The 13182-nt window shown below is 39.7% G+C and overlaps 1 protein-coding gene across 1 annotated transcript in view; it reads right to left on the reverse strand.

Moving 5' to 3' along the window:
* The window catches only part of Abca12 (ATP binding cassette subfamily A member 12), a 166902-nt gene that overhangs the window by 43132 nt on the left and 110588 nt on the right, over window positions 1-13182 (reverse strand). Inside the window, exons 21-28 of the mRNA XM_041631970.1 lie at window positions 11041-11220; window positions 10191-10506; window positions 8702-8816; window positions 3150-3479; window positions 2043-2112; window positions 1828-1962; window positions 1195-1350; window positions 117-303 (exon numbers count right to left, since the gene is read on the reverse strand). Coding sequence (XP_041487904.1) covers window positions 117-303; window positions 1195-1350; window positions 1828-1962; window positions 2043-2112; window positions 3150-3479; window positions 8702-8816; window positions 10191-10506; window positions 11041-11220 — 1489 coding nt within the window. The remainder of the gene's footprint in view (window positions 1-116; window positions 304-1194; window positions 1351-1827; window positions 1963-2042; window positions 2113-3149; window positions 3480-8701; window positions 8817-10190; window positions 10507-11040; window positions 11221-13182) is intronic.

Consider the following 13182-nt stretch of genomic DNA (forward strand, 5'->3'; position numbering starts at 1 on the left):
GTTGATCCATCTGGAAGACAGAATAGCTCTACTTTCTTCTTAGTTCAGGATCTCAGTTTATAAAAAGCTATCATTAATAATATCCTTATTTGACATTTAGTTGAAAAATAACATACATGGTTGTGGTCTTTCCAGCTCCATTTGGCCCCAGCAATGATGTAATGTGCCCTTCGTAAAAGTTCAGATTGAGGTTTTGAACAGCCATCTTTGAGCCATACATCTTTGTGACCCCATGAAGGGCAACTCCAACTTGGAGATCTTTAGGTTCAGGTTCAATGTTGGAGGGAAATGCACAGTCAGGACCTGGAGGGAAACCAAGAGGAGAGTTGGAAGCTCATCAGTAAGTAATGGAACTGGGTTAGACTTTCCTTTGAAAATAGGAGATTATGTAAATATAATCTTTAAATTTAAAAAGGCCAGAAGCAACTGATTTATTATATTCTCTAGCTTCCTTCTGACCTGCTTATAGAATGAGCAAGAGTACGAAACCACATTCTCTAGGGTTTAGTATATTAGCCTTCTCTGTTGGAAAAAGCAGTTCCTGCATACAGTATTATAATTTTACAGTTTCTTTTTTTTATATATAAAAAAAAGATCTTAAATATTCAAAAGACAACCCAGAAGGGTTACTCTCTGATTGGGAAGGACGACATCATTTTCTGAAATAAATGTTTGCAAGATGTAGTTTTACAGTAACAGCGTTTCCTCGGATCTGTGGCTGATAGAATCCAGCTAATTTTCCTATCTATACCTTCTTCAGGCATCACCACCGCACCCCTTACAGAGGGCAGCTTCTCAGATAGACAGTAACATTCACCCCATGCCAAGAGGCATGAGCTTTGTTCTATTTTTCTCAGCATCAGCTGAGGGTTATGCTACATTACCCATTTTTGATTCTTGGTTACTCCTATGAATGATAGCAGATGGCTAGAGTAAGGGATGCAGGCTGTGGGCAAGGAACAAAGGGATATCCCATTCTTGACTTAATTAGCAGCATATGCTAACCAACTGAGCTAATGAGCCCAGGAGAAGGCACAATTCAATGCCTGTGAGAGTGTAAACACATATGCGTAGACATACTCATGCATGACTAAAGGGATGATAATTTTATCATTTAGAAAAATGTAATTAAACCCACCAGCCATGCAGCTTTTGGTGCCGTTTCTCTTATAATGATGCATGCTATTGACTTACTGGTCTTATTGGCGGAAGGGTTGGTGTTCTGCATCATGATGTTGGTAAACATAAGGCCGTTGCTTTTCTCGCGCTTCACTTCTGCGCATCCAAATCGCTCTTTCCAATAAGAAGGAAGGATGGGGAAATACCATGGAGCTGCCATGCCATATGTCCCTGTATGCATGAGGAAGAAGGAAGTGAGGTGGAACACTATGAGTGGTTTAGGAAATTGCTTCATTGTAGAAGACTATACAAACTAAAGAGTGAGTTCAGTTTACAAAACAAGACCAAAAGATCATCTCTTTTTAAAACCCATGTCAGTGAAGTACAATTATATTATACATTTACTCATTTTAAGTGTGCAGTGGATGGTTTTTGCTCACGTACTAATTCAAGCATCACCACAGTCTAGTGTTTAAACTCATTCTGCAACTCCACAGAGTTCTCACAGGGTCCCTTTGTATGTTCCACAGTCCTATTCCAAGTGCCAGAGAAGCACGGATAAGCTTTTTGTCTCAGGACAGTTTTAAGGTTTTAGTATACTGCTTTGAAGACTGTATTTGAGAAGCCAACTATTGGAGCATATGTGTTAGCTGACTTACAGTGATGAAAGCCAGAAGAAGGATGCATCTAGGGAACTCAGGTTCCTACCTGGGAAGACATTCCTGACGTACCAGGCAATAAAGAAATAAATGAAAGAGTCGGCTAGAATTAGACAGCACAGCCAACCAAATGAGGTGGTATCGTCCTGCACAGGGGACTTGTACATATTTTCCCACTGAAGACCTAGAAATTGAACACAGCTATTTAATCCTCTTTGACACATATCACAGAGATAAACTCCTGTTAAAAGAAATTGAACCTACCCACGCCTTGTTCTTCATAGCGTGCGATATATTGACTTGCATAGCTGAACGCTGTTGGGGACAGCAGGCTCTGGGAAGAAAATGAACAGTGGTGACAGTGCCAGCAGATTTCACCTACAGGGTCTCCAAGTGCTTAAACTGTTAGATAGATAGAAAAAGCTTGAAGCTCATTCTCTAAGTCTATTTTAAAATACCAAAATCTCTTACCAAAAATACTGCAATGAGAGAGCGAGAAAGACAGATGAAAGACTAGAGAGAGCAGAGAGACAGAGAAAAAGAGAGAGGCAATGAACTTGGAGAATGCTTTTTTAAGGTTCTAAAATATGTATTGAAGCTTATCAAATATTGCTCAGAAATTTGTAAGGTAGAAAATGACAGAGTAATAGAGTGTGAAGATTCAAATTAACTGACATCGGGGCCAGAAAATGCTTCTAAATTTATTTCAGGTGATAGAATTATGAATGAGACTACATTAAAATATTTATTGGTTGGATATTGATAATCACTACAAATTATAAATTTAAGTTTTAGAGTTAAAGTTATTCATCAAATCTATGTCTATGAACAGTAAAGCCTTAATAGGAGGGGAAGTGCCCTTGCTTTCTGGATTTTAAATTCCGTCATATTCTTCTTCAATTTAGTGTTTCTGAATTAGGAAAAGCAGAAGAAAAGATTCAAACTGGAGTACATGCTGTCAATGTATCCATGACTACTCCTTTAGGTTAGGTTAGGTGTTACTCATGAAAACCAGAAGTACTTTTCATACACGAGAATGGTTCTAGCATGAGACAAACTGAGGTGTTTAAGGATCCGAACCAGAGAAGACAGAATTCTCGTGATCTCTAAAACATGGCAGGTAATACTTTAACTGGTCAAGAACTATATATAGCTTATCAGCATTACTAGTCGTTTAGAGTCTGTGGGAAGATATGTTTCCTTTCAGAGCAGACCCCAATTAGAGAGCTCTATCTTTAGAAGAGTTAAGTTAATTTTTCTATCACTTATTTTTTAATTATGTAAGTGAACTTTTGATTTGAAATTCTTTTCATGAACGAAGGGAGGGAGGCATTTATATCATGCAAGGGCACATTTCAACAATTAACTTACCATGAATACTTTTATAACATAGCTCAACTCATCCTCAACTGTCACCAGAACAATAAATGGGAAAAAGGCAATGACGTAGATGAGGCTTCCAATGAGAGCTGCAATGTTGGTGTTATTGAAGAAAACACTGATGAGATAGCTCATGGCAATCACTGAGAAGCTGTAGTCCGAAAAGTACAGGAACAAAATGAAGCCATTTGTTTTGGGAAGTATATTGCCAAACTTGAGTATAACGATGAGGATCACAATAGTAACCAGTAAAAATCCAACACTTTCTATAAGCCAGGCAAAGAAATGGCTGCAGGAGTTCACGCCCATCATCTTCATGTACTAGAAGAAGAAGGGAGAGTTAGGTGCTTCTTTGGCTGATGAATTCCTAAGTGGCAATTACTTCTGTATGGTGACAAATGTTCAAGAGTCTCCTCATATGTAAAAATAAACATTTGAACAATGTATGTGAATTCTTTCTGATTGCTAAGACTTTGTACCAGATCCTCTTGGATTTTAAGTTCTCAATGTGGCACCCCAACAGAGATAATGCTTCTGTTGGAGACCTTTCTTGTGAATAAAAACATACATTTTTATGACCAGTGTGATAACACGGGGTAGAGGCTCTTCATTGCAGACTTGATGACCTGGATTCGATACCAGATCTCAGATGATGACAAAAAACACAGACTCCTGAAAGTTGTCTTCTAATTTCAAATACACGTGAAATGGTATATACATGCCAGCTTTGTCTTTCTGTCTCTGCCTTTATCTCTGTCCAGTTTTTTCTCTCTCATTCAGAAGATAGATAAATAACTGAGTATAGAACTCCTGCTTAGCTGTAGAGGTCCTTTGTTCAATCTCTAGCAACACACACACATCTGCACGCACATCTAGATTTGAAATTATCTAGCTAACTTCTCTAGATTAAAGATTTTCACAGCATGAACTTGACATTTGCTTAGGAATAAGTATTTCAGTCTGGGAAAAAGCCACCACAGTTTAACTTCAGTCCCAATGTAGAAACTGAAATAATAAAAGTCCATATGTTCTTTTTTTTTTTTTTTTTTTTGTTTTTCAAGGCAGGGTTTCTATGTGGTTTTGGAGCCTGTCCTGGACCTAGCTCTTGTAGACCAGGCTGGTCTCAAACTCACAGAGATGCGCCTGCCTCTGCCTCCCAAGTGCTGGGATTTGGATTATTATTCAAAATATGGCAGTTTGGAGCATGACCTTCTGCCTTTTGTGATGACCTCATCATCACTAACATCAATGGCTAGTCTGTGTCAGTTTTGGCCTCTTATTTTACAAAAAGGTATTCATATACCCACAATGGACTCAGGTATCTGAGATACTATAGGTCAGTTTCTCAGCTAATACTCTTTTTCTTACTCAGTGATATCCCCAGGGCCAAAACATTTCAACACAGTATCATGGCTGTTCATGCAAAAATGCAAAAGAGACTGATGACCACACCCCCTTCAACTCCAGTTGTCTTAATGTTGGTACAAGTGGGACACTTAGGGAACCTAGATATTCCAATTTCTATCTTTGACAATTTATGATTAAGATTAGGCTTATAAAGTTAATATTCCATTTTTAAAGTAATAAAAAATGTTTCACTAACAGCTATATAGTTCAGTATTCTATAGAATAAATAATTTTTAATGTCTCTCTCCTTATCCTGTCTAGAAAAACAATAACAGCAACAATACTAATATTATACTGGGTATTTTATTCTACAAGCCAAAAACAGCACATTTTGCTTACTGTTTTTTTCCAGCTTATCACATTTGATAACTCTGCTTGCTCTTGTTACCATGGAGACAGCTACCTGCCTGCTAACAGTCTAAGCAGTGGGCCTTAAGCTAATCACCACTGAGAAAACGTCGGCGACTTCTCCTCTTAGCGTTGTCCTCCCCTGCACCTTCTTCTAGTGCTCCTGCTTGGGCCCAGCCCTCCTACAATGAAGACTCCGTCTATGTTTCCATGGGAATAGGAGGAGGGGTCAAAGTGAAGCAACTGCACTGAACAGAGATTCACCATGGAAAGTTTCCCATAGTTGCAAGTCTTGTCTTTATTGAAAACAAAATTACATCATGATTTCTTTTAATAAGCAATACTCAATGATTTTTCTCTGAAAATTCTTCCCATATTCCTCACTCAGTTGAAGAAAATTGTTGTGTCATTTATGACGACTGCACCTCAGAAATACTCATCAATTCCCATGTGATTCTGACGTGCAAACTCTTTTATCCATCCCCGGGTGTTTTTTGCATTTAAGATTTAATTGCTTATGGATGCTTGGGCATAAGCAATTGGCACACATATATCACTAAACTATTTAATCTTTTGTGGCCTATAAAAAAAGTCACAAGTTCTCTCCAACTGTGATGCACATTAGTAATGAACAATGCTGATATATTATTTAAGGTGACTGTCACACATCTAGGCTACATCAAGACCACAAAATAAAGTGTACGTTACGTGTTTAAACATAACTTTTCTCCCCTGGTGACCGGCAACTCCAGTTTAAAGTCTTCGTGCATCTAGAACCCTCTCCATCCGTAGATTTATTAAATGACAATTTGGCAGGCCTCATAATTAACAGTGAAGGTGCTTATCACAGGAATTAGGAGACTTTTAAACTCGAGACATAATTTTTATTGCCAAGAGCTGGTAAAACTTTGAGTTTGGTTATTTCAGTTTTCACTGGAACAGGCTGAGCTGGGTTCTCCCTGAAGAATTCACAATCGAACATGAAAGTTCAGTGCAGAAGTCCAGGCTTTTACGCCATGAGGACAGCTGTACTCATAACGAGGAAGAGCTCTGAGAGACAGGTCATCTATATATCATTGTGAGTTGTGTCGACTCTGTGGTGACAAAGGACACTGAAGTTGTGGAGGAAGACGGCCCACAGAGAATGACTGGCTGCGCTTTCTTGATGCTATTGTTTCCTCCTCAAAGTGGCAGATGTCAGGTGCCTGCTTTGTAATCAAAGAGTCACTTGTCCCAAGCCTCCCTAACCTGCCAGAGCAATTCATCAATATCTGGTAACCGGAAAAGCCTTGGTACACAGTGGTCCAAGCTGGCCTAGTTTACAGCCGTCGCTAAAAAAGAGGTTCCAGAAGAATTTGCAGGAACATGTTGCCACATTCCTAAGAGGCTTCTGTTCAGAGGCAAACACTGATGTAGGAAGAGAAACCACAAATATTCATATATTTCCTTGACAGCAGTGTTATCCAGTTCAACAGTAGGCCAAACACTAAGTCATTAGGAATAATGACATCTTTTATTTCAATTGTTAAAATTAATCTTCTTAACAAAAATTATATTAATTTTTAAAAAGTTTTGTGAGATTGAAAATGATGGTGTGGTTATTATTAGGTATGCCCCAAAATCCTGCTAGCAAGGAATTATGTGTGCTATGAAAGCACATAGAGTCTTAGATCAGCTAGTTGCAACTAGCTCATAAAACATTTAAAAATAAGATTTTTTTTCTGTTATAAAAAACCAACATTTTAGAGCTGTAATATTTTAATTGTTAAAAGCACAGAATGTAGAACAAAACTCATGAAGGCCATTTTAAAAAGCGTTTTAAGGCTTAATTTCAAAAATAGGCTTATTGGTTATTAATATTTGTACGCTTCCAAAGGTAAAGAGACTTCTTAGTAGTATATTACAACAGGGTCAAATATTAATGACTTCATTGAGATACAGTCAAATAGGTTTTCTTGCCCCAAATTAAAACTAGTTATAAAAAGGAAAAAGTAAATTTTTTTAACCTTTGTGTTTTAATCTGAATGAAAAAGAAGTAGGATATGGGCACTTTTATGCTTTAACTGAGTATAAAATTATGGCATCAAAAAGCAATTTCAAGTTTCTGGTAACCAAAGAGATTGACCATCATCATTCTGGAAACGTCCTAAAAGTCTGCCTCACTGAAGGAAAGCAGCTATGATTTAGCAAAGGGTTGGATCGAGGTCAAGACACTCATGATCGTGATTAACTAGGTTCCTAGTCTTCCCCAGGTCCCTCTCTCTTCCTGGGCACACATAGCCGTCTCCTTTCTGAAAAGGACATAGCTGTGAACTAAGGGCAGTGGAGAGGCCAAGCCTGTGTCCTTGGGTACCCGCCACTCATGCCACACCTCCTGCAAACTCACTCCCCAGCTCTACTCTATTCCTTTGAGTTTAGGAGCTCATTGTTTTTAAGATGTGACATTAATTTACATGCCAACAAAAAAAGAAAAATTACTGCTGAATAACTCATGCCACTGTGTCCAATGCATCCTAATTTCAGAGGCTTTTTAAATAAAGAACTGATATCTTCGATAAAGATAATGGAGGTAATCGAACACATTCTCTGTTATGAGCCATCTCCATCCTATAATACTGTGCTAAGTCAAGACTAGAAAAAAAAGAGATACTGAGTTTAGGGACTAAGCTCAAGCAAACACAACCAGCAGAACCCAAAGTCTCAAAGCCTCAAGCTCTGATTCCAAGTTCAGTATATTTTTTCACTATGTAACTCTGACCCTATGGACGTGTGGTTAAACTTTGAAGGTGGAAGTGAAGACATTGAGCTAGCACACAGAAATGGCTCACTGTTAAAAATATGTCTTTCATCTCTTCTATCAAAAAAGGGCCGCATTGTGCTATGATATTTTGGGTGCCATAAACAGCTGCATTCAAACAGCATCATGTTCTAACATAAAACAAAGTGATGAGTGTGAAATATACTACATACGTGTGCACATAAACCCACAAGTGTATATATAGACACACACGTACAATTGTGCTTGTTGTTTCTATCATGAGTAACATATTTAAGGCAGGTATCTGTTTTGAAGTAGAAAATAGCTCAGGGTCTACTACAGTTTTCTACTTCAAAGTCATCCTTTAATCTTTAAAGACCTACTTTTGAGGATTGGAAACCAGAGACATACAAGGTAGAAAGGACCAAGCAACCCAATTAAGGTTTGAAGTGTGAATTCAAACTTTCAGACTGTTATCTGGAAACCATGACATATAGTCTGGAAGACAGCCAGGCTTAAATCAGTTCATAAAACATGTAGCAAATTGCAACTGAAAGATAATTGCAAGAGACAAAGTATACTGGAAAGGGAATTTGTTTTAGAAAAGCAAAATAAACTTCATGCCAGTATCCACGTCTGCATCTGTACCTAAGAGGAGCTTGCTTGGTTATCATGTCAGAATCTTTCTGCCTTGAGAGTGTCAGTATCTAATTTGATAATCCTTGTCAGTGTCTACATCCTATAGGTAATTACTCTGAAAAATATTACTGTGGGAATCATAATTATATTCATATTTTATTCAATATTGTTCTGATTTTGTCTTCTCAGAAACACCCATCAAATGTCCTTTTTGTCACTTTTTGTGAAAACAAAATAATGACTACCTTTGTGATTTGTAAAATGTTTGTCTTTCTCTTTAATTTGCAAGGTGTGGGCTATGCTGACCGAGTCTGAATAGGCATGAAAGTCACAGTAACTAGCCATTCTATGACTAGGACCTATTCACAACAAGAGAAGATTCTCAACATACCTCATGGAGCCGAAGGTCCTTCTCATACACAAGCTTTTTAACAAAGGCAGCTATAAACACAACCCAGGCGACCATGAGCACGATCGGAAGGGAGTAGGAGACACTGGTGAGGAAGCTGTGGAGCAAAACAGAGGATCCAGGCATCAAAATAAATGGCGGCCTGCAGGCTGCAAGGTGCAAGAAGCCCACACCTGCGCATGCGGAGATTACACTTGCATTAGGGAGCTCAGAATAAATATTAACATGGCTCCGCTATTTATGAGCTGGGGAATATTAACTTTTAAGGAAGTTCATAAATATTGTTAAACTAAATTTCCCCTAGTTAAATAACACAAAATCTAGAAAATTTAATTTAAAATACGAAGAATTTGGATTTTTCAAAGATGTTTCATAGATGATATAGAAATGCCTTTTTTGGCAATAAATTGAAGTTGAGGGACCTTGAAAGCCCACCAACCTTACATGTATCCCCGAGTTGCCAGTTATAATGTCTAAAAGATCTTATTTGATGTGGCCTCATGTTGGCCGCATAGCAGAAACACCCTTCAACCTTATAAAACAGAGTCATGGTCCCAACCTGAAACCTACTCATTTATTTTAATGGAAAGACCAGGATTGTGCTTGTGAACAGCTTCCCAGATGCTGATGGTGGTGGTACCCAGGAGACCATGGTTCTGACAATCACAGCCTTCCAATGGGAGAGGCAAAGGCAGCCCTTCACAGTGAGCTTCCGCATTAATCTGTTTTGTATCTTGGGCTGGTCTTTCTTTAGAAGAAGGTCCCAAGACCATTCTTAGACACTCATGAAAAATGCAAATTATTAATGGACCATGAGGTCACTAGCACTTGCTATCACTTTAGTGTGCAGAAATGCATTGCTACTGAGAAGGATGCTTTTCAGGGGGGAATGGAAATACATAGTTTGTTTCCTGGGGCAGATGTTTATAACAGAACATTTGTTAAATGAGTTTTATCTTGGACCAGGTCCATTCCTGTTACAGTTTCTGGCTGTAGAATTAGGTAAGGGCTCCTATTTGTTAGTAACAGTGTTCTTGTAATGTTTCTTCCAAATGTGTTTTTAGGTCTGGTCGAGTACTGAGAAAATGTGGGTACCGTCATCAGATGGCCCAGGGCCGGATCAGCCACAGGTCTTAGTCAAGTGACTCAGGCTCTCTCGTATCATTTTTATCTGAAAACTGTGGGCAATGATACTGCTTCCATTTAACTGAATAGGGACAGAGGAGGAACAAATGAAATACCATATGGGAAAGAGAGTTTAGATTTATATACAAGGCATTTTGATCTTATTCTCCCACAAGATGCAAAAAACATCCCTTAAAGAAACATCCAGGGATGCTCTGTTTTAGGTTCTAAACATATGGCAAAGGCTCAGTAAATGTCTTCCCTCTGTTTGATATTTCAAGGCATAAGGGAGTAGTCCTTGAAGTGGGTTTGACCTCGAGCAAGGCATGCAGGTCTGCTCACTTACTTATCTTTCATGAAGCAGGGGTAGGGAACCGCTTGAACCTGGACGGCAACTTCCTGGGAGTTCCTTCCTGTTTGCAATTCAATGATCGCCCTTTCAATACTATCCTGCAAATAAATGAAAGCCCGGCCATAGATCTGATTGTGCGATGGAGAATTGTGTGGCCCCGGGGCCCAAATCTTGGTTCTGATGCTCCTCGTGGTCTGTGCAGTCTTCAGACTCATGCGGATGGTGTATTTTACGATAGGAGGAAGAGAGACATTTTCAGAGTTGTAGCCTCCATATGAGCTTCTGTTAGATGGAAGCTTAAAAATGACACCTAAAAATAAACCAGCAACAACAGCACAAGAGTTACTCCATGGGCAGCGTCACTCGCTGGTCAGAGGGCACACTAGGGAGCAGCCAGACTACTGAGTTAGTAACAGGACAGTGGATTCAGGCTCTTGGTTTAGGAGGATGGTTCCTAAGAGGTGTCAGTCTCAAGGGTTCAAAGCTGGAGTTAAGAATATCGTCACAAAGGAAGTGACAGATTAAATATATCACTGTAAATGACAAAAAAATCTTCTTAGATAGACAACCTTGACTGGTAATGAGGCTAGGCTAAACTTCACCCTTAAATGCAATGCTTTCCACTCTTAAGTTTTCTGAAGTGAGATAAGATATTTGTTGAAGGTTTCTTGTACTTTGACGGTGTAGCGTATTGACTAAATGAAGGGTTCTCATTTATACTGACATCAGAAAGGGCACCAATCCTCAGGCTACGCTCTTTTGAGTTCTGGATGAAAGAGGTTAGAAAAGAATGTCGCCCGTTATATTACAGAGAGACTCTCTAATCCAGCGGGACAACACTTACTTCCGAAAAGTTCATTGCTTTTGTAGAGCTTTTCAGCAACCGTCTCCATTTCCTCCACAGTGTCTGCTGCCTGAATGCGGTCATACAGTACACAGGAGGAAATGTTCACTGTCAAGGAAGACAGTGTGTTAAGCTGGTCAATGATGTCAATGTTGTTCTCCAGTTTCAGCCTGAGAACATCTAAAGAAGCAGAGAGAGAGAGAGAGAGAGAGAGAGAGAGAGAGAGAGAGATATTATTATCTTTATTCCAGAAGTAGTAACAAAATATTGAGGGCATTTATTTATTTATTTATTTATTTATTTATTTATTGCAAATGGTACCCATTAAACTAAATTGTAACAATCAGGTAGCACTGTAGAATTTTCTTTGAAAATATCTAGAGTTCTATGCTGATGAAAATGTTGCCAGTTCTGCAGAAATTCCTTGAGGAGAATGTTAAGCTAGTTACAAATACAGTCAGCCAGGCTCAAAGAGATGCAAGATAGTGCAGAAATATAACGAAGGACTAAGAATGAGCACGTCCTGAAGATTTATACTGATAGAGGCTGGGGAGCTGGAACAGTAGGCAAACTACTTAGCAGGCAAGCAGAGGGACACTGAGTTTGAATGCTCAGCACCCATGTGAAAGTCAGGCATGGCAGTGCCTGCATTGGCAGGGGTTGGAGTAGAGACAGAAACAGGTAACACCCTGAGGCCTGCTGGCCAGACAGTCCAGCTGAATTGACAAGCTCCATTTTCAGTGAGAGACCTTGTCTCAAAAACAAAACAAAAAAAAAAAGGATGAAGATCTCCCAGTCAGTGGGTTGCCTTTTTGTCTTAGTGACAGTGTCCTTTGCTTTACAGAAGCTTCTCAGTTTCAGAAGGTCCCATTTATTCAATGTTGTCCTTAATGTCTGTGCTGCTGGGGATATGCGGAGGACGTGATCTCCTGTGCCCATATGTTGTAGAGTACTTCCCACTTTCTCTTCTGTCAGGTTCAGTGTGTTCGGACTGATATTGAGGTCTTTAATCCATTTGGACTTGAGTTTTGTACATGGAGATAGGGGGAATGGGATGGTTGGGATAAAGGAAGGGTGGACATGGGAGCAGAGAAATATATATCCTAATTAAGGGAGCCATCTTAGGGTTGGCAAGAGACTTGACTCTAGAGGGGCTCGCAGGTGTCCAGAGAGATGTCCCCTTGAGCAACTGAGGATAGGGAACCTGAAATAACCCTATCCTTTAGCCATACTGATGAATATCTTGCATATCACCTTAGAACCTTCATCTGGCGATGGATCGAGATAGAGACAGAGACCCAGATTGGAGCACCGGACTAAGCTCTTAAGATCCAAATGAGGAGCAGAAGGAAGGAGAACATGAGCAGAGAAGTTGGGACCGCGAGGGGTGCACCCACCCACTGTGACAGTGGAACTGATCTATTGGGAGCTCACCAAGGCCAGTAGGATTGAGACTGAATAAGCATGGGATGAAACCGGACTTTCTGAATGTGGCGGACAATGAAGGCTGATGAGAAGCCAAGGACAATGGCACTAGGTTTTGATCCTAATACATGAACTGGATTTGTGGGAGCCTAGCCTGTTTGGATGCTCTCCCTCTTGGACCTGGATAGAAGTGGGAGGACTTTGGACTTCCCGCAGGGCAGGGAATCTGGACTGCTCTTCATTCTCGAGAAGGAGGGGGAATGGAGTGGGGGGGAGGGGGAGAGGGGTAGGGGAGTGGAGAGAGGGGGCGATGTGTGCTAGGAGGGGGAGGGAAATGGGAAACAGGGAGGAGGCGGGAATTTTTTTTTTTGCAACAACTAAAAAAATTTTTAAGAAAAGGATGGAGAGGAGAGAAAGTTATTATTGATCTCCATATGTATGTACACGCACATGAACGTTATATGCATATACTACACACAGAAAAAGTAAATATATCATATAGGAAATAAGCTATGTGCTAACTATCACTGTTTTAAATAAACTAAACAAAAATGCTTCCTTATGACAAAACTCCAGCTCCAGGGGGTCTGACACCGGCTTTAGACAACGTGGGTACCTGGACTAGCACCCTCACAGAGGCATACAGATAGCCACACAGTTTAAAATAGAACAAAATAAAATAAAAGCCGCAATATCGAAAATCTAAGAAAGATGGTG

The sequence above is a fragment of the Microtus oregoni genome, unplaced genomic scaffold, assembly GCF_018167655.1.
Source record: "Microtus oregoni isolate MIOR12 unplaced genomic scaffold, Mior012 000038F_ref0000394, whole genome shotgun sequence".
Taxonomy (NCBI): Eukaryota; Metazoa; Chordata; class Mammalia; order Rodentia; family Cricetidae; genus Microtus; species Microtus oregoni.